This window comes from Belonocnema kinseyi, chromosome 9, assembly GCF_010883055.1.
Source record: "Belonocnema kinseyi isolate 2016_QV_RU_SX_M_011 chromosome 9, B_treatae_v1, whole genome shotgun sequence".
Lineage (NCBI taxonomy): Eukaryota > Metazoa > Arthropoda > Insecta > Hymenoptera > Cynipidae > Belonocnema > Belonocnema kinseyi.
In genome coordinates, this window is record NC_046665.1 from 77165024 (window position 1) to 77190779 (window position 25756).

At 29.5% G+C, this 25756-nt stretch overlaps 2 protein-coding genes across 5 annotated transcripts in view; one reads left to right on the forward strand and one right to left on the reverse strand.

Moving 5' to 3' along the window:
- LOC117180111 (protein sickie) overlaps positions 1-17046 on the forward strand; it is a 319545-nt gene extending 302499 nt beyond the window's left edge. For 2 of the 4 annotated variants that reach the window (XM_033372441.1, XM_033372443.1), the window contains 8 exons: positions 1663-1940; positions 2023-2371; positions 2939-3465; positions 5698-6231; positions 10944-10982; positions 11530-11732; positions 11820-12187; positions 15409-17046. In XM_033372441.1, coding sequence (XP_033228332.1) covers positions 1663-1940; positions 2023-2371; positions 2939-3465; positions 5698-6231; positions 10944-10982; positions 11530-11732; positions 11820-12187; positions 15409-15567 — 2457 coding nt within the window. In that variant the 3' untranslated portion in view covers positions 15568-17046. The remainder of the gene's footprint in view (positions 1-1662; positions 1941-2022; positions 2372-2938; positions 3466-5697; positions 6232-10943; positions 10983-11529; positions 11733-11819; positions 12188-15408) is intronic. The other 2 variants (XM_033372442.1, XM_033372444.1) reach the window with 1 other exon arrangement.
- Positions 17040-25756, reverse strand: part of LOC117180112 (glycosaminoglycan xylosylkinase) — a 16189-nt gene continuing 7472 nt past the window's right edge. Inside the window, exons 3-6 of the mRNA XM_033372445.1 lie at positions 24894-25194; positions 22415-22683; positions 22093-22319; positions 17040-17675 (exon numbers count right to left, since the gene is read on the reverse strand). Coding sequence (XP_033228336.1) covers positions 17447-17675; positions 22093-22319; positions 22415-22683; positions 24894-25194 — 1026 coding nt within the window. The 3' untranslated portion in view covers positions 17040-17446. The remainder of the gene's footprint in view (positions 17676-22092; positions 22320-22414; positions 22684-24893; positions 25195-25756) is intronic.

Here is a 25756-nt window from a genome sequence, read left to right on the forward strand (position 1 = left end):
AAAAATCTAAGGGATTTCAAAAGATTGCAAAGGATTTGAAACGTTTTTGGATATTTTTAAAACATTCAAAAGCATCTTTAAGAGATTTAAAAAGTTTTCAAGAAATTTTTTGACGATATTTTAAAAGAATCAAAGGGATTTTATCACATATCCTAGAATTTGAATGATTTTAAAGGAATTTAAAAGCTCTCAAGGTATTTTAATTAATTTTTCAGCATTTCAGAAAATATAAAATTTCATTTCATTACACTGGATTTTAAATAATTTATTCACAAACATTGAGAGATTTTGTTGGATTTCAAAGATTTCATAATATTTTAAAAGATTCCAAAAATTGTTCAATTGATTCATATAATTAGAAGGGATTTTAATGAATTTTAAAGATTTTAGAGAATTTTTAAAAATTCCCAGGAATTTTCAAGAGCTTTAAAAAATGTTGAAATATATTAGGGTACTTCCAATAGATTTCAACGATTCTGCAGTTACTTTAAAGAATTTAAAATATTTTAGTGTACTTTTAAAAATACCAACAAATTTTCAAGAGCTTTACAACACTTTTAGGGATTTCTACAGATTTTAAAGGATTTGAAATATTTTCGAGTATTTTAAAAGATTCCAAGGAATTCTTGATTTATTTCAGTTATTTAATAGAATTTTAAAGGATATTCAAAATTGTAGGTTTTTAAAAAGATTTGAAATTAGTTTTAATAGATAGCAATCATTTGAAAGGATTTCAAGCGATTAAAAATATTTTAGGGCATTTTAAAAGATTCCAAAACGTTTGCAAAAGATTTTAAAAAATTTTGTACGGATGTCAAGAATTTCCTAGAGTTTTAGAAGAAATGGAACAATTTTAAAGGACTTACAAGGTTTTTTTATGAAATTTAAAAAAATTTCAAAGTATTTTAATACATTGTTCAGGACTTTAAGAAATATCATCAGCCTTTATAGCATTTCATGGGATTTTATAATATTTTAATGGATTGCAAAGAATTTATTCACACGAAGTGAGGGATTTTGTAGGGTTTCAAAGATTTGAAGATAATTTGAAATAATTTTTGCGATTTATTTGAATTCATTTAGAATAAATCCTGAAATTCTTTTGAATTCTTTGGAATTCTCATGATTTTTTTTAACTTGCTAGAATTCTTGTAAATGCACTCAATTCTATGTAATTTAAAATGAATTTTTCAAAAGTTCTTGTTTAATTCATCCTGTAGTCTTTCAAACTCACTTTGGATTATGAGTTTCATTGAATTTTATTTTGTATTTTTCTTAAAAATAATGTCCTGAATTCGTTAAAATGCACCGGAATTTTTATAAATTTCATCTAATTCTTCTAAATTCTTTTAAATTTCAAAGAACATTAGTCACATTCTTAATGCGCATTAGTCACTTTTTTGCACTTTTTCATAAAATTTATAAATTTAAATTCGTTTTATTCAATTTATAAAAGATTTGATGTTCAAAATGTTATAAAATTAGAATTTTGGTCCTTAAATACGAATGGCCAGGAGAAAAAAATAATCTGGGAAAAATCAGGGAATTTTGAAAATGAAGTATTTGCGACCACCCTTCAAGTTCGTGATTAATAGTATAATTTAAAAAAGACGTCAATTTAAGTCCTTTTCTTTAACAAAAAAAAACAATGTTCGCTTTCAGGATACAGAATTGCAGGAATTGAGAGACACAATCGAGAGGCTACGAAAGCAGAGTGCAGAGGCTGGCCTGAACAATGGTCGAAGACACACTCTCGGCGATTCTGATTCTGGAACAACCGGATGTACGGGAAATAGCAATCATCAAGGAACATCAATAGCGAGACAATTGTCAGCCGACAGTGTCACTTCCCTGAACTCTCTGAGCAGCGCTTGTTCCATTAACAGTCACCACAAAAAGAAAGGCTGGCTTCGAAGTTCTTTTTCTAAGGCATTCTCTAGGTAAATATTTAAAAACTAATTATAAAAACTTGGCAAACATATATTTTCCTTTCAATAACCCAAATTTAATTTTTATCAACAGGTCTCGTAAGAATCGACACGGTTCAGTATCCGATGCCGAGGATTGCAAAGAAGGTCCAGGGGAGTTGAGTGCGCCCAACAGTCCGAGGCTTCCGACGGCCGCGAAGCACGAAAAGTCTCAGGACCGAAACCAAAACTCGACGAGCAATGGTCAAAAATCTCCTGAGCACGACAACTCGATTTCAGGCAGCAAGAGCAGTTCCGCTCTCTTCAAGGCCGAGGACGAGGATGTGGACGAGTTGAAAAAACAACTTCGGGAAAAGGACATGGTCTTGACGGACATCAGGCTCGAGGCGCTTTCTTCAGCTCATCAGCTCGAATCTCTTAAGGACACTGTCATAAAGATGAGGGTACGTTCTTGGCTTCCTGGAGATCGCTTTCTGGGATCGGTTCACTCGACCGTAAACAGAGACGGCTTCCAGATGCAAAGGAGCAATTTTACGGAAGGCAGATTCGATGATTCCACGCGGAAAGCGATTTCAGGGTTCGCCGACACCAAGTCGTTGATCGTATTTGCCATCTGTTTGTCGGGATCTAATTTCGCGGAGAATCTAGTGATCAATTAACTGCAATCTGTGTTTCTCGGTTGTGTTCGCCAAACACCTGTTTTGAATTGCCCGAAATTTAAAGTCATTTACACTTCAAAGTAATAGGAGCAGCCGGGATCTTTCACAAACAATTTAGAACTCAAAATGCAACATGAGCAAATAGGCAGAGCGGGTTCTAATTAAACATTACTTACCTTGCCGATCACGAGACTGATCCACAGCTCCAGTGGTTTTTGCCCGTGCCCGTTATCAAGAACATTCTAGTGCCTTAGCACGGACAAGAACCACTTATGCTCTGGGTCGGCCTCGATGTCGTTAAGGTAGGTATTTATCATTTTGACAGCTCATTTTTGAATAAACCCTTTTCAGAACGAGATGCTGAATCTGAAGCAGAACAACGAGCGCTTGCAAAGACTGGTGACCTCAAAGTCTCTGACCTCGTCGCAATCTTCTTTGCCGAGCGACCCGGAACGACGCTTCAGCATGACGGAGGCCGCTTCTACCGTCGCAGCGTTATCGAACGGTGATCACAATTCAAGATCTGATCAGTTGGAAGTCTTGAATATCCCCGAGCAACCTGTAATTCCTTCCGCAACATCGACAACAAACGAAGCCGTAATAGAGCAAGAAACTGACGGGAAGCGAATTAATGTTGCGGTTTATCTCGGAAGTGAGAGAAGCTTCAAGTTCAGCCTGGGCAACTCCACGGAAGGTGCTGGTGATCCTCCTCACTGTGTGATAGCCAGTGTTTGTATTTCTAATAAAACTACCTGGGACAGTCTTGATTCGACTGTCCGAAGGTGTTTTAAGGACTACCTTTTGAGAGTTGATCCGATGACGAACCTTGGACTGGGTGTTGAGTGCATTGCGGCTTATCATCTTGGCGAAGCTTCAAGGTATGAAAATAGATCAGTCCGATATATTTGTGTCGGTTGTGTTGTAACTTGGGATTAAGATATGCGCACCTATGTGTCAAGAATCACATAGATTACAGAAATAAATATTATCTCTGATTAAACTTCAATTCTAGCACTTGAGTTCATCGGTTTTAGATGAATAGGGAGAGATTAGAAATATTTAGACAGTGGAAGATAAAAAGTATCTAAAGAATCTCACTAAATTAGAAGGGGAAAAACAAAAAATGTTGCTCCAACCAGAAACGAACTGGGATTCGCCAACCAGCCCTATAAAAGTATTGCAGAAATGCCCTATACAAGCGGTTCTACGTAATTTGTATGGAAAAATTAAAAATATTTTTAACGATTTTTAATATTTTGAAAGTTTTAAAAGATTTTCAATAAAATTTTCATATGATTTACAAAATTTTGAGAGATTTTAGGGCTTTAATATTATTTCAAAGATTCCAAGAGACTTTAGAGAATCAAAAAGGTTTCGAGGGATTTTTATGGGATTTCAAGTGATTTTTAAGGGATTCTCAAGATCTTTAAAAAATTTTAAAGAATGTCAAAAGATTCCTTTTTAAGGAGTTTGAAAAAATTTCCTAGTATTTCGAAAGATTTTTATTGGCCTTATTAACTTTCAAGGTATTTTAAATTAACCGAAAGGATTTCAGAGGATTTTCAAATTTTCCAAATATTTCTAAGGATTTTAAGATATTTTAGAAGCTTTCAATAAGATATTTTAATTAATTACCTAGGATCTCAAAGGATTTGATAATATGTCGAGTATTTCAAAGGAACTTTATAAATTTTAATGGATTTTAAATAAGTTATTCACATAAATTAAAGAATTTCGAAGTTTTGAAGAGATGTTTAAATAAGTCAAGGTATTTCTAAAGATTTAAAAGAATTTAGGATATTTGAAGAAATTCTAAGAATATTTCAATATGTTTCTAGAATTATAAGGGATTTCAAAGGATTTATAATATTTTCGGCTAATTTCAAACATTCCAAGAAATTTCTAAGAGATTAAAAAATTTTCCTGGAGTTCCGAATGATTTGGAAGAATTTTATTTGTTCTATGTATATCTGCCGTACGAATCAAAATTAATTATTTTAATTAGTATTTATAAGTTTTTAATTAATTCCCCAGGATCTCAAAGGATTACATATGATATCAAGTATTTCAAGGGATTAAATAATATTTGAATGAATTCCAAAGAATCTATTCACAAGGATTGAGGGATTTCAAAGATTTAAAGAGATTTTCAAATAGTTTAAGGCATTTCCAAAGAATTTGAAAGATTTTAGAGGATTCAAAAGTATTTCCAGGTAATCTCAAGAGATTTACAAAACTACAAAGGATTTTATATATTTTATGGTATTTTAAAAGATTCCAATGTTTTAACTGCAATGTCTTAGTAGTTAAATAAATATAATCGCTCGATTTAAACTTCATAAAATATTTAAAATTATTAAATGACTATAAATGAGATATTCATAATTAAAGGTTTTTATCAAATTTAAAATATTGTTTTAGTCTAATTGTTCTATTTGAAGAAATTAAATTTACAAGTAAAATTGTTAAATTTTGATGTATAATAAATATTGAACACCTATAATTCGTAGAAAAAAATCGAGTATTATTTCGAGGTATTTAGAAGGTCTGAAAGTATTCAAAATTAGTTTAAAATTTGAAATTATTCCATATAATTTAAAAAAAGTGTTAGTGTACCAGACCCACAAAATCCGGCTAGTCCTACCGAAATTTCGGTGCAATTAGCCCATGACCTAATTCAAAACAAAAAATATATTTTTGCAGATTTATAACAAAAAATTTAGAAGCTCTTTAAGAATATGAAAGGCTTCAAAGGAATAAAAAACACTTTCTTAAGATTCCTAGGAAAATTAAAAATTACTTTTTATTTTGATAACGTTAATTTTAAGAGAATAGTTGAAAGTTTAAAAACATTTCCAAAATTTCCAAAAATGAATCTGGATTTAAAGGGATTCTGCAGTGATTTCATAATGTTTCAATGGTTATCATGGAATTTCCTAAGATTTAAAGGATTTTAAAGAACTTCAACTCTGTGGGACAGTTTATTTCGAAAAAATGTCCAACATTGCTGTTTTTTCACCTTCCTAATATTGGATCCTCTGACATGAAAGCACTGCGATTTTCTCGTACCACTTTGTTTTACAGAAAAAGTTTTCTTTTCACTGTTCCAGATGTATCACCGATTCCCAGCATCCGGAGTTGTTACCTTGTGGCTACCTAGTTGGTCACGTTAAATCGATGTACTTAGTTCTGTCTGGTTACTCGTGGCTCGCAGTGGACACTCTTATTCCAAGATCCATTGTCCAAAGACAAGTGAATCATCTCACCGAACACCGAAGAGTTATTCTCTGCGGTCCAAGTGGCACAGGAAAAAGCTACCTTGCTGGAAAACTTGCTCATGCCCTAGTGGATACTGCAGACGCCGAAAATAAAGACGCTGCTGCCGTTGCGACCTATAACGTAGACCATAAATCTAGCAAAGAACTTAGACAATACCTCACTCACATTGCGGAAAGGTGCGATTCGAATGCTGCCGATGAACTGCCGCGAGTTATCATTCTTGAGAATCTTCAGCATGCTGCCTCCCTTAGCGAATTATTTAGCGGCCTTCTTGGCACTCGACATTCCACTTGTCCTGCAATTATTGGCACCATGAGTCAAGCCTCGTGCAGCACGACGAATCTTCAATTACACCATAATTTCCGGTAATTATTATTTTTTTTTAAGAACTACTCCATCACCCGAAAATTCGCTTAACTTAAGTGTATTTGAAACATTTCAAATTGAAGGGTTTTTAATCAATGGCAAACAGAATTCGATCGATGTCTGATAAATTAAATAAATTTAAATTTAAGTAGTGAGCGAACAAAACGCGATAAATCTATTTTTTGAAAAAATGAGATGATCATTGTTTCTGTATGTTTGGAAAATTTTCAGTTAAATTATCAAACTTGAGTAGGCGAAAAAAATGTTTTTTCGTTCTTAGGGTATATCCATAAAATAAAATTAATTTGGAAAAAATATAATTTATAATCAGGGGCCATTAAAAAGTTACGTAACAAATGGTGACATGCTTTTTGAATAAGGGCGCCCCACCTCCCATCTTAGGTAAAAAATTTCTTCTTCGATTTCATTTGATAAGAGCCTCAACTAAAACACAATTATACAAATATAATGTTTTAACAGACTTCTACCAAGCAGTTGTATTTACAACCAAAAAAATGGAATTTCATGCAAAAGGTGCGACTTTTAACAAAATAGTTGAATTTTAAAGTCAAAAAGACGAATTTTTTAGAAGATAGTAGAATTTACAGTGAAAAAAAATATTTTTCTATCCAAAAAATAATCAATTTTCAACAAAAAATATAATAGTTAATTTTTCAAAAAAAAAAGTTTTTAATTTTAAATAAAAAAAACAGGCGCATTTTACCAAGTAGATGAATATCCATCAAAAGAGTTGAATTTTCAACCATTTTGAACCAAGTTGTTGAATTTTTGATCAAAAAGGATTACAGTCATCACAGTGTCACCTATTCACCTTTTGTCACCTATTTTAGGAATTTGTCACCTTTTTCACCTATTTTGGGGTTTCTCATCTTTTTCCACCTTTTTTCGGTTGAAAAAGTACAATTTTATTCAAAATTACAACTTGCACACCAAACACAGTTTTTATTACACTTTCCTAATCGACGAATCTTGAACCAAATAATCGAATTTCAAACAAAAAAGATTAAACTTTAACCAGGAAGAGTTGCATTTTCAAACATAATATTAAATTTTTAATTTGAAAAGATGAATATTTTACAAGCCAGTTTAATTTTGAAGCAAGGAAGACGAATTTTTAACTAAAAAGGATGACTTTTCTAACAAATGAGAATTTTTACACCAGCAGGATTGATTTTCTCTCCAAAAATACAAGTGTTTAATAAATCAGTTGAAATTTTGATAAAAAAGATTACTTTTTAAGAAAATAGTTGAATTTAGATTAATTATAAAATAAAAATATAATTTTTTTCATATAAAAATAATGTGCTTTCAATCAAAAAGGATCAATTTTTAACCAAAGAAGATGACATAAACAAAACAGTTAAATTTTCAACCAAATAGTAGAATTTTTAACCAAGAGGTGAATTTTTAGCCAAAAGGTGATATTTTTTTTAGCAAATAGTTGAATTTTCCACCCAAAAATACGATTTTTAATGTAAAATAGAATTTTCAGTTTAAAAAGTATCAACATTCGACAAAAAGATATGACTTTTTAACAAGATAGCTGAATTCAGTTTAATTCTGAAAAAGAAATATAATACTTTCTTTGTTTGTTTTGTTTTTGATAAAAAGAACTAACTCTCCATCGAAATAGATTTTTTAAACCAAGAGGTTAATTGTAAACAAAAAAGGTGACTTTTTAAGAACCTAGTTCAATTTTCAATAAAATAAATAAATATTCAAACAATTTGTAGAATTTTGAACTAAATACCAAAAATATAATAGTAGACTTCATAATAAAAATTATTAACTTTTAAATATAAAAGGGGAATTTTCAACAACTGAAACAAAGATTTTTCTACCAAAAGATACATTTTCAACAAAAAAAATATGAATTTTCTACAAAGGTATAAATTTTTTACCAAAAATGATGACTTTCAAAAAATCTTTGAATTTTCAAAAAAGTATGTTTTTAAGTAAAAGAGATTATTTATCAAACAAAAATACAATAATAGACTTTTCAAATAAAAAGAATTAATTTTGAATAAAAAAGATGAATGTTCAACCAAAAAATATGAATTTTCAATTTTAAAAAAAAATGAATTTCCTTCCAAACAATACAATTTTTCGTCCAAAAACGATTACTTTTTAACAAAAGACTTTAATTTTCAATAAAATAGTTTAGTCTTCAACTAAATAGTAGAATTTGTAACCAAAAAGTGGAATTTTGAACCAAAAAAATTACTCATTAAAAATTCCACTCCTTGGTTGAAAGTTGAACGAATTTTTTTAAATTTCATTTTGTTTCGTTGCAGATTCATAATTTTAGTCCAAACTTCGTTTTTTTTGTTAAATAATTAAAATAAAAATTCGTTTTGTTGTGAACAAGTTTTTTTAAACTACAAATTCAAATATTTTCTTTAAAAAGTCACCTGATTAATTGTAAATTAACTTTTTTGTTGTTATTTTATGTTCTTGTTTTTAAAATTAAATTGTTTGATAGAGAATTAGGCTTTTTGGCTTGAAAATTCAACAAATTGGTATAAAATTAAATTGTTTTGTAGAAAATTCTTTTTTGTTTTTATTGAAAATTCACTCTCAATGAAAATGTATCTACTCCAATTTTGGTTAAATATTCAACTTTTTTGGTTAAAAATTCAACATTTTGGTTAAAAAATTATGTTTTTTCGTTGAAAATTCGTCTTTTTTTGGTAGAAAATCAACTTTTTTTGTTGTCAAAATCTAGTCATGTTGAAAAGATGTACTGTTTGGTCAAATCTGTTTTTTTATTTTTTATTAAATTTTTGTAGTGGAAATATCAATTATAAAATTTTTTAATAAACATTAATCTTTTTTGCTTAAAAAATCTACAATTTGGTCACGGATTTAACTATGTTGTAAAAAATTAAATGGTTTTGAAAAAAAATTGTTTCTACTATTTTTTAATTGAAAATTAGTTCTCAGTGGAAATGTAAATACTCCATTTTCAGGGTGGCCGTTTCAATCAAAGAAAAACACTTCCGGACAGCTCTCGGTTTACAACAAATTACAATTTGTTTGTCTTATTTAACATTTGTTTATCACCTATTTGTCACCTATTTTAGAAAAAAAATGTCACCTATTCACCTTTTTTGACGACAATAGGTACTGTGATGACTGGGATTAATTCCATAGGAAAAATATATTAATTTAAATTTCACCAAAAAATATTCTATTTTTAAATCGAAAACGGATTTTCTACAAAATTGTTAAACTTTCAACCAAAGTGATGGATTTTTAACTTATAAAATTAATGTTGAACAGTTTAGTTCAACTTTTAACGAAATAGTGGAATTTGTAATCAAGAAAATTAATTTTCTATAAAAAAAATACCAATAAAGACCAATAGAGACATGCGGAAGCACACATTACATTTTTTATTAAATAATAAAGATAAATAATAAAAATTCCAAATAAATAAGACATTTCATCTGAATGATGACAATGTAAAAAGTGTTTGATACGATTCATATTCGAAAAACGATCATTTGAACAAACATTTTTTCACAAGGGAATTTTAATCTCCTGGAAAATGAGACGTTTCCTCACTATTCTAATTTCTTAGTGCAAAGTCGAATATTCAAAAATCAAAAATGATTTGAATGAAGGAAATACAGAACGTAACCATTTTTTAATGTAGCGTTAATATTTAAGAATTTTTAGTGTGTAGAAGAAAAATATGTAGAGAACTTAAAGATTTAAAATAAAATTTAATTAAAAATATGTCGATCGAAAAAATTAGCAATGAATTTGATAGATAGTACTTAAAATATACAAATATTGTTTAAACTAAAATTATAAATTAAGTCGAAAAATCTTTAGACAACGTTAAGGCTTCTTCATTTTTAATCGTAAAAATTTAGGTCACTTGAATCTTGTTCTTAAAAGCTTTTGGACGATTTCTTTGTGTCTCTTTAAGATTCGATGCGCTTCAGAATCAAGGGCTTTCAAATTGAAATCCTTTGACTTTGAAGCATCAAAATTCTATCACATTCAAACTTTAAAAAACGTCATTTTGTAGAATTAAATAAAGTCACTTGGGGTAAAAGTGAAGAAAAAAAACTTCAGTAATAGCACAGGCATAAAAATTTGAGCATTCGATTTGGTGCAGTTTGATGTGAATTTGAATTTGATCCACTGAATCCAAATCTGGTACCGAAATTACTGCATCAGTGCTCATTTTCGAGCTATTTTACCCGGAAAGTGCCAAAAATGCCTTTTTTCGTATTTTTTTAAAAAGTGGAATGACTCTAAAATGAAAAGTGATAAATGAATTTAAACGATAAATTTGAATTTCACGTTAAAAACATTTTTAAAAAGTCGTTTGCATAGTGTTTTTAACACGGAATTCAAAATTATTAATCATTTTTTATTTTACAGTTACTCCACTTTAAAAAGACAAAATAGCATTTTTTGCACTGTAGGTTGGAATATCTCGAAAAAGAGAGATGATGGAACGATTTGGGCAAAATATTTCGATTTAGCAAGTCAAATTCCTTCGGAAAAAGCTTTGTAAAACTTTGCATTAATATCATTGTTGGCCTGAGTAGTGATTTTGTTTTTAAGAACTAAATGTTTAAATTAATAAACTAGAGACCACTTAATAAGGTAAATGTGATGCGAATATTAAGAGATGAAAATTACATATTCGGATTTTATTTTTCATTAAAAGCTTATGGAAAGAAATCTGTCCCTCTGCTGATGAACGCGAGTAAGTACCGTTTGTATGTAAATATCGTGTTTACATTAATGTCTGTATTAAGTTACAATTTTAATTTTGTAATGAATATTGAAATCAACAGTTCTCAATGGTTTGGAACATTTTTTTGTTAAATAAATATTAAGCATGATAAATTTGATAATAAAACAGATATAATATTGTAATATTAAACTTTAAATAGCATTTTATAATTGCCCCAAGTGACCATGTGTATTCTTCAACAATCGGACCCTTCAGAATTCGTTGGTTAAACATTCCTAAGTCTTCAAATTTGGCCTAATTTACTCTCCAACTTTTAAAAGCTAAACAGTTTTCCAAATTAAATATCTTGTAACACAACAAAACCATTTTTAAATTTGAAGGCCTATGAATTTAGCAAATTAAGCAATTTATTTTCAAAGAATTGGGATTTATTTCTGAAATTTTGTTTGAAAAATATTAAAATGCAAGTATTGATCGTTAAATTAAAAATTGAAGATGTTCAAACAGAGGAAAGTTTTCGGGACCTGAAATACTCAAAAATACCTTTCTTTTTCAGCTGGGTGCTTTGTGCTAATCACATGGAGCCAGTGAAAGGATTCCTAGGTAGATACTTGCGTCGAAAATTGCTGGAACACGAATTACGTGAATCTGGCGCAACGAGAAGCGCAGAAATGGCTGCCGTTGTTGAATGGTTGCCACGAGTTTGGTTACATCTCAACAAATTCTTAGAAACCCACAGCAGTTCCGACGTGACAATAGGTAATTTTCTCTCAGATTCTTCAAATAGATGAGGGATAAGAAATTTCCCGAAAATCTCGACTGTTCTAAATTAAAATTTTCTTTCAGGTCCAAGGCTTTTCCTATCTTGTCCGATGGAAGTTTCTGGATCCCAAGTTTGGTTCACGGATTTGTGGAATTATTCTGTGATCCCATACCTGGTGGAAGCGGTTAGGGAAGGTCTGACTCTTTACGGAAGGAGGGCGAGTGGAAGTGGAAATGGTGACTCGGTTTGGGAAGATCCAGCCCAGTTTATCATTTCAAGCTACCCTTGGATTTCCACTCATGCAGTTCATGGTGGAAGTGATGCCCTTCTGAGACTCAGACCAGAAGATGTCGGCTATGATGTTGTTACTTCCGGTCATTCGTCTGGCGTGGGAGCTTCCAGTGTCAAAAGTCTCGGCAGCACACACAGCGATACAGAAGGTGATCCTTTGGTGAGTTGAAAAATCCAAATGAAATGACAGTGAATTTATTTTTTGACTGGGAATTTGACAAATTTCAGATAAATTCTCAAATCTTTTACTTGACAACAATTTTCATTTCAGATTCTTATTTTTAAACGTAAATTTTTAGTTTGAAGAATTTTAAAATGCAGTCTTGGAAGACTTGAATAATTAAAAATTAAAAGCGTTTGAAATTGAATTTTTTGTATAAACAACATTTTTATTAGATCAACTGTAAATATGTTAATTAATTATTTTAAAAATTAATCTCTACTAGAAGTATCATTCAAATTCAAAATTTTAGGAATATCCAGAGATCAACGTTAAAAATTAAACTGGTTCAATTGAAAAGTCTTAGTCGTAAAAATATGTAAATAATTTGAAACTGACTTATTTGAAATAGGAAATTTGAATCGGTAAAATTTCAAAGGAACTTTTAAACTCTGAACGTTACGATTTTAATTGTTCTATTAAAAAAAAATTAATTTGTAAGTGAAATTTTTATTTGTAGTACAATTGAAACGATGTGTGTGTTCCCACAAAATCCGGCTGTTGGTATCGTAATATTTATTACTAAAAATATCAATTCATTAGATTTATTTTCTGTTCTTTTAACCAATTTCAATGTAATTCTTCAGGTGAAAGTTTTACTATTCGGAAAAAACATTCAAAATTACGTATCTTTAAAATACAATATTTTAAAATTGAATAACTTGCAATTCAATAATTGCAAAATGCAAGAATTTTAATTAGAACTTTGTATTCTAAATCTTTAAAATTGATGAGATTTTTTATTTCTTCATTTAGGACGATTTGGAATTGAAACTTCTTGATTCATGTTAAAATTTAACCATTTTTATTCATACATATTTAAAATTTAATAGATTTAAATTGTAAGTCTTGAAAATTGAATATTATTTAATTATGAATCTTCAAACTTGAATAATTAAAAAAAAAAGATTTCAAAATCGCATTATTTTCTATTTTACACATTAAATATCAATGAGTCTTCCATTGCAAATATTCAAAATTGAACTGTATATTTAGACAAAAAAACGTTCAATATGACATCATTTTCAACTAGAAACATTCAGAATTCATGAATCTTCAATTGCATATCTTAAAAATGAAAGAATTTTAATTGTAAATCTTCCAAGTTGAATTATTCCAAACTTTCAAAATTAAATATCTCTAAAATATAAATTTGAATAATTTTCAATTTCTATATTAATTTAAAATTGAGAAATTCTCAATTGTAATAGTTTGAATTAACGTATTAAGTAATTTGAATAAGAATTTTGATTTATACATCCTTACAATAAAATACATTTTAATTTTGTATCTTCAATTTACATGTCTTAAAATTCCTAATTCACCTATTGAATGATCCATTTTAAATTTGGAAATTCTATTTATTTTAATTGAGCGATCCCGCAATCCTCAAGTTACCGATTTTCATGAATTTGAAACAGTTATTCAAATTTTGAATTCACCATATTGGATTAGTCAACTTGAATTTGGAAATTCTTTTATTAAATTCGGATTTAAGGACTCTAGAAACTTTAGAATGCTCCTTTTCATGGAAATCAGTTCACTCATGCAGATTCTGAAAAATGACCTATGTGTATTTCAAAAAATTGTTCTAAAAATTACAAAATAAATATTTTAAAAGTTAAATCCTTTCAAAATTACTTAATTCAGCACCAATAAATAGTTTGAATAAAAGACCCATTTTCAAAATACTTTTGCAAAAAAATTGTTCCTTTCAAAAGTGACTGTTTTTTGAGGCAAATGCGTGAAATAATGTAATCAAACAAAAATAATAGTATTATTTTTAAAATTAAACATTTGTTTGGTATTCTCAAACTTATATTTTACAATACTTAAAAAAATCGTGTGAGGTTAACATTCTTTTATGCGTTTCGAAACGAACACGAACATACATTATGACTGAAGTTAGCTCATCCAATTCGGTTGCTTTAGATTTCAAATGAAATAATTTTGTAAAATTCAAGTTTTCTTAAAAATTAAATCCACTTTTTACTTTTTCTCGGCTATTGCTTAACTTAAAATTTGACATTAACTAAATTTATTTCCCTTGCGTAGAAAGAAAAAAAAGTACTTGTTCGGTTGAAATTATTAATATTACGGACGTATCTTTAGAATGAAGCTGATTTTCATGATTTTCACATAATAACAACGGAGGAATATCAACGTGAAAATCTCAAAATTTTACATTTCGAAAGCAGTATTTTGTATTAAAATTTGTACTAAAATTAAAGTGTATTTTACCAAATGAAAGTTTAATTCAATTTTGGTTTGATCAACCTGTTTTCCGTATTAGCCTAAAATAAAAGCATTTTGTGATGCAGTATTCATACTATTTTGGCAGAGCACACCAACATTATAAATTTTTTTTTATGGAAATAAGCATTACGAAGATCCTCACACATTTATTATATGTTATATTAAATTTTTTTATCTACGTCGCAATCACTTTCAGACGATCTATATTGGAATTATCAAATTGAAACTATAAAATATTATAATTTTAATAAGTAAAATAAATATTTTAGAAAAAGCATCACAATTTTAATATTTTCAAGTTTTAATATATTTTTAAATAATTTTTTTATTATAAAAATAGAAAAAATTCTGAATAACTTTCCAAACTTTTAAATCCTTTGAAACATTAAAATTAGGTGCACACTCAAAAGTCGCATAGTCAACGTTTCGAAATTTTTTTAATTTTAGCAACCTGTTTTTTTTTTAATTCCTCAACTGGTTTAGAAGCTACGGCCAATTTTACCAAAACAGGTTCAATTGTATTTCCAAAATGACGTAAAAAATATCTGTATTGCATAACTTAATCAATTTCATCAATGATATTGAAGAATTGAACAAAGTTTAAGGTCTCTGGCCCAAAAAGATTAGGATACTGGAAAATCATCTTGTATGAGAATAATAACGCATTTTTGCCAAGCTGTTAGAAGTTGTATTAAACTCGACTACTGTTCGAAATATGTGTATTTATTTAAATTCACATACCTTCTGGAGTCCTCTACTTTTATATGTTGAGCCCCTTATTTTCCCTCAAATATTCTTTAGGAACTGTGAAGTCTTTTTTTTAAATTAAAATTGTAGAGTTAAAATTAAAAGCTATGGGATATATTTAACTACATCGACTCGGTTTTTTTATTTTTTTATTCTAGTTGAACATGCTGATGAGACTTCAGGAAGCAGCAAATTATTCGAGTCCCCACAGCAACGACAGCGACTCCGTAACTTCAATGGATTCCTCTCATACTCGTCATTCCGAGGACATGAGCTCTTCGACCTCATCCTCGAGAGGTGTTGAATCCGCTCTTTAGAGCAATTCGAGGGTCGTAAGCTACGAGACAATAGACGTCACTGAAATCTCGCAATTTTTCGATCACTTCAAATAATCGATGTCGAATAATTAACACAATAAAAATAATCGATTCACATCCGGTTTTCCCTTAGGGAATATTCTGAAAAAAATAGAGAGGCATGCTAGAAGACTGCGCTTTTTTCCAGCAAAACTTATTTTTTGTACATAAACAAGAAGCATCATTTAAAAATAAGTAAGCATTTCCAGCAAATCATGCGAATATACACCTTCGAAACGAAGAGATAACTTTTTTTAAACGAAAGTCACCTCAAAAGGCCTATTTAAATTTTTACAGTTTCTAAAATATTTCTAAATAGTCTAAAAAAAACAAGAAATGTTTACATTCATATCGAGCCTAATAGGAAACATTTTCTATCATGCGACCTAGACATAATTATGCAATACAATAAGACACAACGCTGCTGTGACAGAAAAATGATTGTATTTTTTACGAAACTTGTTTTTTACTTTGAAGCCTCGACGACGCAATGCAACGCAATGCAAGAGAATGTGAATCGTTTTTAGGAACTCCGATGAGAGACACAGTATTAAAGGACGGAAAGCGCCAGCTTCAAACCGGATGCTGCGAAACTTCTCGTCCATAATTTGACCAATAGCTGCACTAACGAAGCAAGCGTTCCGGGTATGTTGCTCGGCCTTTGCGAAAAAGAAGCCGACCCGGTGAAAAATTGATCCAATTTTATCGCGCACTTTTACATATTTCAATGTTCAAGTAAAAGGCTTGAAAATTGGCGAAATTTTTCGATCGGGAAAGCTGCTAGAAGCAAGCTCTGCTGCAAATGTGCGTGCAAAAATATAGTCTATTTATACATGTAATAATAATTTACTAAGAAAACTCTATTTAATGAACAGAATGTTAATATAATATTAATATATTATATGTATACAAAACACGGCGCTGAATTTTATATGTACATGTATGTGAACACGTAAAATTTATATGATTAGTCGGTAAGATACGTGAGTAAATCTGGTCATATTTGATATTGTAAATATATTTTAATCGAGGGAAATTCAAGCGCCGGTGCAATTATGTGACGACAAGGATGGAGAAAGACGACGGAAATCTAAAATCAATGACACGAATAAAAGACTAGGCAATAAATTGGACGCGGATTGTGGTGGGAAGATAGCGAGTGCGCCTTCAATTTTTCGAGGAGATTCTACGAGTACGGGTAAGATTATTAATATTGTAAATGTAGCGAATTCCAAGTTTTGGGAGGATTTCGACTGCAAGAGGACGATGTAAACTGGTATATTTGAAAAGCGATGTGCTCGTATTGTAACGAATATTCAGACGCATTTACAGGTTGTTTTTTTAAGTTTTTACCGTATTTATATATTCCACGGCGCCGCACCCGAAACTCTATCCAAATATTATTACTGTGTCATAAAATAAAAACATTGACCTATATAATATCGTATTTCATTTATTCACTTAACCAGTACTCATTAATTGTAGCAATATTTATACGCATCTTTTGCGATCGCAAGTTTTCTTAGTTTTACAATAATAAATATTTACCAATTAGGATTAGCATCAATATAACCAACATTTCTTATCAAATTATAATATAAACGGGATTGAAAAAGTTTAACCTCACTCTCAGGTCCCGTAGAAAGCACCATAGTTTTTTAAGCTTAATGTAATTTTTGTCCAAAACTTTTTATTCAGTTATCGCACAATTATTGTCACACTTGTCTACACACTTGTACGATACTTAATTTATGGGATTACTTTAAACTAGAGTCAGTTATATTGATTTGAGAGCAAATGAAAACAGATTTTTACATGTAAAGAGGTGAAAATTCTTTTACTAACGATGATCTAGAATGACGTTTGACGTGTATTTTTTCTGCCGAATGCAGAACTCTACAACGGAATAAATAGTAAGCAGCCTTCGATCCATGGCACTCAAGTGCTCGACAGTAATTAGGGGTTCAATATCAGACATTGCTTCTTCGTGAGATAAGAGTTTTGCTAGTGAAATACTCAAGGATCCACCGCTCAACAGTTTTAAACGATCCCAGGTGGTTTTGTGTATCCTAAAATAATTTAAGCATACATTAAAAAATTTAATCGATCATACAATATTACAGGGATCACAGTGTGAATCATACAAAAGAGATAAACTGTACATAATACGCACTTTAGCAGATTTTTTTTACATATTTCCTACTGTTCTTAAATGACCAAGAATTTATGTTGAGAAAATGCTCAGCACTTAATTTCGAACAGAGCATTTATAGAGCATTTAAGAGAATTTAAAGCATTTCTTTTTTAAACAAATATATATCATAATTACAACAAATTTTTTACAAAAATATTCTAGAGAGAAATAAACATATACTACCTTGATCAAAAAGTTCTCGGAATTTATTTTTTAAATTAAAAATATAAGTTTATTCTTTATTCCCATCGACTGCCACGCATTTATGCCAGCGCTTGATCCAGCTCTCAAAACATTTTTGATACTCAATTTTTGGTATGCCCATCAGTGCCGTTTTCGATTTTTGTATTATCTCCGATCGGCTGCTAAAACGCATTCCGCGTAGTGGTCACAGGGAGCTAAATCTGGCGAATTTGATGGCTGCGGAATTGTATTAGTTGAGTTTTTGGTGAGAAACTCACGGATAATGATGGCATTGTGCGACGGTGCATTGTCATGGTGTAAAATCCAAGAGTTGTTTTTCCAGAGATCTTTTCTTTTAGAGCGAATTGCTTCACGCAGACGCCTCATTGCACCTACATAATACTCTTTGTGGACGGTCTGCTTTTCTGGCAAAAATTCGTGGTGTACAATACCGTTGTAATCCATGAAAACCGTGAGCATTACCTTCTTTTTCGACTGAAAACGACGTTGTTTTTTCGGCCTTGGCTCATCGGGGAGTCGCTATTCACTCGCCTGATGTCTGGATTGAGTGTCGTACTCATAAACCCACGTCTCCTCACCAGTAATGATGCGTTTGATGAATGCTGGGTCCGTTTCAACCTTAGAAAGCATGTCTTGAGCGATATCGACACGATCTTTTTTTTGCATGAAATTCAGATCTTTTGGTGACTAATTTTGCAGCAACACGACGCAATCCCAAATCATTTACGATAATGTCTTGAACAGATCCATAAGCAATGTTTAAATCATCTGCCAACTCTCGAATTGTTAACTTACGATTTTCATCCAACATTCTTTGTACTTTATCAACGTTTTCGTCGGTTTTTGATGTCGACGGCCTACCACTGCGATCATCATCATTGATGGACTCACGTCCATTGGTAAAGCGTTCATGCGATACACAGCTGTTTTTTTAGAGCATCGTTGCCGAAACAATTTTCCAACATTTCCAAAGTCATTTTGCCATTGAATCCATTTTTAACACAAAATTTAATACACACATATTGTTGCAAAATTAAATGCATTGCAAAAATCGAAATTCGCAAAAAAACAGATGTACTCAAAATTGCGTTACATTTACAAATGTCAAGCTAGAAAGCTAAAATTCGCAGGGAATATTGTTAAAAGGTGTGACAACCTACAGAAACGAAAAAAATGTGAATCGGACAGCAGGGGGCGCCACACGGTGATGATTTCGGGAACTTTTTGATCAAGGTGGTACTTTTTTAAATTACAGCAGAGTTGCTACAGATCAGGAAATTTCAGAAAGTAAAGAATGCCAAGGAAAACTTGATAGAGTTAGTGAATTTTTGAAAAACTAAAGTTGTAGTTAATTGTATTATTGTGGTTAAAAATCGCAACTATTTGGTTGAAAATTAATCTCTGTTTATTTTAAATTTATTTTAAATTCTGCACATTTCGTTGAAAATTCAACTTTTTTTGTTGAATTAAACTATTTTTGTTATATAATTAAAATCTGTTTTGGTTGAAATGTCAAATATTACGCTTTTCGCTGAGAATTCATTCTTTTTGGTTGAAAATTCAACTACTTAGTTGGAAGTGAAACTATTTCCATAAACATTTATTCATTTGCTTAGCGATTTATCATTTTACTTGACAAACCTTTTTTTCGTTCAAAATTCAATAATTTTGTTGAAAATTATGTTTTTTAATTGAAAATTAAATATTTGGTTCAAAATTCCTGTATTTTCTTAAAAATTCGAATTTATGTGAGAATATTTGAACTTATTGGTGATTGTTTCCTCTTTTTTGTTGAAAATCCCTTTAAAAATTCAAATATGTGGTTGCAAATTCATGCAATTTGTTAAAAATTCATCTATTTCTGTAGAAAATTTAGCTTATTGCTTGAAAATGGATCTTTCAGGTTGAAAATTATACTACATCGTTAAAAAATTACTTTGCTTTTATTAAAAATTAAGTTTTTCTGGAAATTTCATTATTTTTGGTTAAAAATTAATTTCTGAAGTAGAAAATTTAACTATTTTATTTAAAATTCGTTTCTTTTTTTGTTGAAAATTTTCGTAATTTATTTTTGGCAGAAAATTCATTTATTTAACTAAATATTAAATTTGTTTAGTTGAAGATTTATTATTTTAGCAGAAAATTCACTTAAACAAATCCATTTTTTTGTGGAAAACTCACACTTTTTTAATAAATGTAATCTTTTTCTCTAAAAAATGTGTTTTTTTTTTGTAGAAAATATAACTATTCTATTTTTTCTTGAAAATGAATTCCTTTGATTAAAAAACATAATATATAACATAATTTTTTTAACTGAAGATGTTACTATTCCAATTTTGATTGAGAATTTATATTTTTAGTTGAAAATTAATTAATTTTGCTGCAAACTTATTTCTTTATTTAATTTTATTTTTGTTAAAAAATCATTTTTCAATGAGAAAAACAAGCTATTTTGTGGAAAATTGTGTTTTTTCTTAGTTGGACATTTATTTTTCTCAAATTTTAACTATTCTAATTTTGGTTGAAAATTGATCTTTATTTGATGAAAATTTATATACTTTGTTGAAAATGAGTCTTTTTCGTAGAAAATTAATCTTTTGCTTGAAGATTCCTAATATTAGTTAAAAAATAATTTCTTAGTTTCAAAAGATATATTTTTCAATTGAAAAATCCAGTAAACATTGTTTATACATTTTCCCGTCAAATTTAAATAATGTAATTATTATTAATAAAGATGAAGAATACGATTTTTTAAAATCCTAATTCAAAATGCTTATAAATGCTCGTTAAATTCTCAAAACATATTCTCAAGCTCGTGAGAATATCTTCGAATATTTAAACTTTTTAGAACACTAAAATTTTCACATTTTTCTATTATTTTAAATAGGGTGTCTACTCAAATCCTTGAAAAAAATTCCTTGGCAATTACAGGTTTTTTCCAGGTATCTGAAGTTTTTTCCGGTATGATTTTTCATAGCAATTAGAAATATTTTATGCATATCGCACATATATAACATTTTTGAAACTTTTAAGAATAAATAATAAATAAATAATAATGAGTAAATAATAAGATTCAGTTAATGTCTGACAAATTATATTACAAAATATTTTGAAATAAATTAGCACCCTCCATTAATTAAACAAATAAATAATAGTAAAATAAAGGAGTCAAACTTGTATTTAAAAAATTGTATTTTCAAAAAGATTTTTCAAATAAAAAAATTAATTCATTAAAACAATTTTTTAAGATTTTGAATCAAGTATTTGGATTTTAAACCAAAAAATTAATTTTCTAGCGAAAAATATGATTTTTAAATCAAATACATTAATTCTCAACCAAATAGTTGAATTTTCAACTAAATTAAATTTTTCAATTACGAAAATATGTTTAAAATGTTCAGGTATACCCTATAATTGCTTGCATTCTGAACGATTATTTTTTCCATTTATTATTATTATTATGCTTTTGAAATGTGGAGGAGGGCGAATAGATTTTTAGATTGATCTAGAATTCCCGTGTAAATTAAATTTGACTTTTTAATTTCGAGGTTCTTAAAGGAAAAAAAACCCAAGTCTAAAATCTAGACCCAGTGAAATATAAAAAAGCGTCCATATATGAAGAAGTCCAGTTTACTTTTTACCTTAATTTTTTAAGGTAAATACATTTTTTTAAATGTCTATGGTTAATGAAAAAAGCATGAAAAAAACGTAATACTCCTTATGTAATTTTGGATTTCTCCCCTCATTTATCTATTTTTCATTCATTCAATTTCATAGAAATATTTAAAATGTATTTTATTTATTTTTCTTATTCGCGTCCATTTTTGTCTAGTGTATTCATTTCAGTGAAAACCCGTCAGTTGTTCAAGTCTTTTTTTTAAGATAGATACGCTAGAAAGAAATAATTTTAAAAACTTCAGTTATTGAGAATATTTTTTAATTCCATCAAAATAAAAAAATATAGTTTAAAAAAACTGTTCTCCAATACCGGAAAAATTGTCTACACATTTCTAAAGAAGAGCAGATGGGCCCTAATATTTTTCTTTTCAAAATGATTTGATATTTTAAAAAGAAAAAAAAACACTTACATGCAGCATTGATAAAGTGGAGCCAGAATATCGAAATGATCGACATTCGGATTTCCAAGGCTCTTTCCGTTATCGATTAGCAAAACTGCGGGATTGTGAAAATTATTCTGCATAAGTTCATAATGATGTCGATCGCCATTATCCATTAAGAAATCGAAAATTGCTGTATCCACTAAATCTAAGAGTCTGCTTGATGACTGGGGAGCATAGGCCTTGAATTCTTTCACCTAAAACGTATGGCCAAAGATTGAAAATTAATGATTTAATTGACGAATCGCGTATTTCGATCAATATTAAAAATTGTATTGATTAAATTATCAACCTTTTCGCAGTAATTAGAATCAGCTTCCCACAAAGCAAGACGGTTTTTCCTATATGTTCTTTGCCAGGGATGTCGATGCTTAACTAATTTTAGGTATGATGGTAACCAGAGTATAAGAGTCCCTTCTAAAATCTCACCTGACCCACAAACTGGATCGCCAGGGGAACAATAATGACAGACCCCATAAAGACATGTGTCATTGCCTTCTTGATATATGGTTGCATAAAGTTCAGAAGTCGCATGTTTACTGACTTCTTCTCTCAGGTTCACTGTAAAATATTAAAAAGGTATTTTTTATATGCGTTCTACAAAGTTTAGAAGAAGAAAATGCTTATTTCGCTTAGAAATTGAAAGTAATTGTAGGAAACCAGAGCTGTTTTACAGAAAGAGTTAAAAAGGCATTGGCCTAGGACAATTAATTTTTAAAGGCGGCAAAGCGGCTATTCATTTTGTTATTATTACAGAACACGTCTATTTTAAAGGGTTGCTACAAAATCCAAATTTCAAAATTCTCTGACTTTTCCCTGGCCAATTGATCATTTTCTTGTCCGGTATACATTTTTCTTTAATATATAAAAAAAGCCTTAGGTGTAGGAGATCAATAATGTGAATGCCAAAAAATATTTGTCCTTTTATTATAAAGACTTTTAGTGAATACTGAATTTCGATCTAAAAAAAAGAGAAATTTTCAGCCAAAAATGAAATAGTACAATTTTCAAAAAAAGAAATTAATTTTCAACTAAACAGATAAAATTTCTACCATATCAACTGAATTGATAAAAATTTATAATGAAATTGTTAAATAAAAACAGTTAAATTTGCAATTAAAAAAAAGAACTTTTCAACTTGATAGTTAAAATTTTAATAAAAAAGTTAATTTTTAAGCATATAAAATGCATTTTTAACCAAAGAAATGAATTATCGGCCAAAAAAGGAAAGAATTTTCAACAAAATAGTTATATTTTCAAAAAAAGAGAATGGTTGCATGTTTAGATGAAAAAATTAAATTTATAAGCTAAAAGATAAAATTTCACGCCAAAAAGACAAATTCAGGGTGGCCATTTTAATCACAGAAAAAAATTCCTAATCATTTCCTGATTCGCTAAGACTTTTGACAGTCAATGAAAGTAAACATATTGAATTCTAAAAATGTTGCCATTTGAAATAATAAAAACTGAGCTGCAAATCATGTTAAGTAAATTTAATCTAGAAATATTACAAAATGAACGATTTAATTTTTATTATAAACTGAACACTTCTTAAATTAAAAGTTAAATTATTTTTATTTTGAAGTTTTAAAATTCTTGAAAAGCTTCAAAATGTTGAAACATCTACATGTTGTTTCACATTTTTCAAATTTTCAAATACTTTCGAAATTTCTTCAGAACTTTCAAACATCTTCTAAAATGATTTGAATTCCAGAACAAAATTTTACTACACTTTTTTTAAGTCCTGCAAAATTACAAACATTTGCATAAAATCTTCCAGATTCATTTTTGACAATAATTATGGAAATCTTGTAAACTTTTTGTTCCAAACCTGCACAAATGTATATTTTGTTTTAAATTAGGCTGTAGGCTATTTGTACCGAAATTTCCGTAAGAATATCCAAATTTAGTCAGTATACGTAGGCACTTCGTTTAGATTACTTGAAATCATTTCAAATTTTTAATTATTTTTTTATCTTTTCAGACCTTCCAAATTTCTCTTAAACTTACTCCAACTTATTCTGGGAAAAATAATATAGGCGTTCAATATTTATTATACATCAAAATTCAACAGAATTAAAATTGTAATGCTCAAAGTTTAGTTTTGAATATTTAATTTATAATTAAGGATTTTAAATGAACAGTCAAATATTTCTAAATATTAAGTAATTGCTTTTTTCTTAATCAAAGAATTTCATATTTTAGACTTAAAACAATATTTTTAGTTTAATAAGTCTTTAATTATGAATATGTTGTTTTGAAGTTTTTAAAAAATTTAAATAGTTTATAAAGTTCCAATCGGGCGGTTACATTTGTTTAATTTTAAGAGTTTCCAATTGAAACAGTTTAATCTATAACGTTAAAATCTGGAAATTCTGAAAATTTAAACTCTTTTCGAATCCTCTTGTAAAATCAATTATTATTCACAGTTGACCAACTAAACATTTTTTTAAAATCCAAAATTGTATATTTCAAAGGCTCCTAATTTTAAATTTTTTAATCTTTAAAAGTGCATTTTAAAATTCTTTAAATGAAAGATTTTTAAATTGCGTCTGGTAAACTGAATGATATCATAATTGAACCGAAAAATAAATTCACTGTCATTTCCCGGTATTCCAATCCAACAGACACTCTGTGAATTTTTAACAAAAGAGTTGGATTCTCAACCAATAAAGATTTGTCATTTACTAGAGATAGAAAAAAAATGCAAAAAAAAAAATGCAAAAAGGGCGGTAAATTTTAGTGTAATTTAGGACAGCCAGGAAACTTACATTTCCTCGCGACCGTTATAGGTACTCGTCTTAAAGCAAGTAGAGATGATAAGTGAAATGCTACAATTTCTGCATTATGCCTGTCTTTTCCATAATATACTGGTCCTTCTATTACAGTGTTTCTAGAATACCATTTTGGCTTAAAGAGAGCTCTGATCCCGTGCTCCAGAGTCAACATTAGCTTTAGCTGCGTTCCCAGAGCTGCATTGTCAGCTCTCGTCACTTTCGCCTTCCTCAAGGCATCAAGGATTGTCCCAAGTTCTGGAGCTGCAGGTGGAATTAAACAATGTGCGTCTGGCCACTGAAATACAATGTCAAAATCGGATTCTTCTTTAATGGAAATATTTCATTCTCTCCAAACACGGTGTCCAGCGATCCCTAGGAACTAAATTTAAAGTATTTTCCAGGTTTTCCAGGTTAAGAAAACAAAATTTTTCCAGGTCTCCTTTTTTTTTCAACAAAATAATCAAATAACCGTTACATATACGAGGGTAGTTCAATAAGTCCTTAGAATGAAGTATAAAAACAATTTTTTTTGGGTAAATTTTTTTTTATTTTTCAACATAATCTCCTTGGAGCTCTATACACTTGGTCAATCGCTTTTCAAGTTTTTTTAATCCTTCAGAAAAGTGCGTTTTCGGAAGTTCCTCAAAATAAGCACTTAAAGAGGCAATGACGTCTTCCTTGTCTGGAAATCTCTGTCCACCGAGCCATTTTTTCAAGTTTGGAAATAAGAAAAAGTCACTGGGGGCTAAATCTGATGAATACGGCGGGTGTTCGACCAATTCGAATTTTAGTTCTTCAATTTTAGCCATTGAAACGAAGCATGTGTGAACTCGGGCGTTGTCGTGATGAAAGAGAAT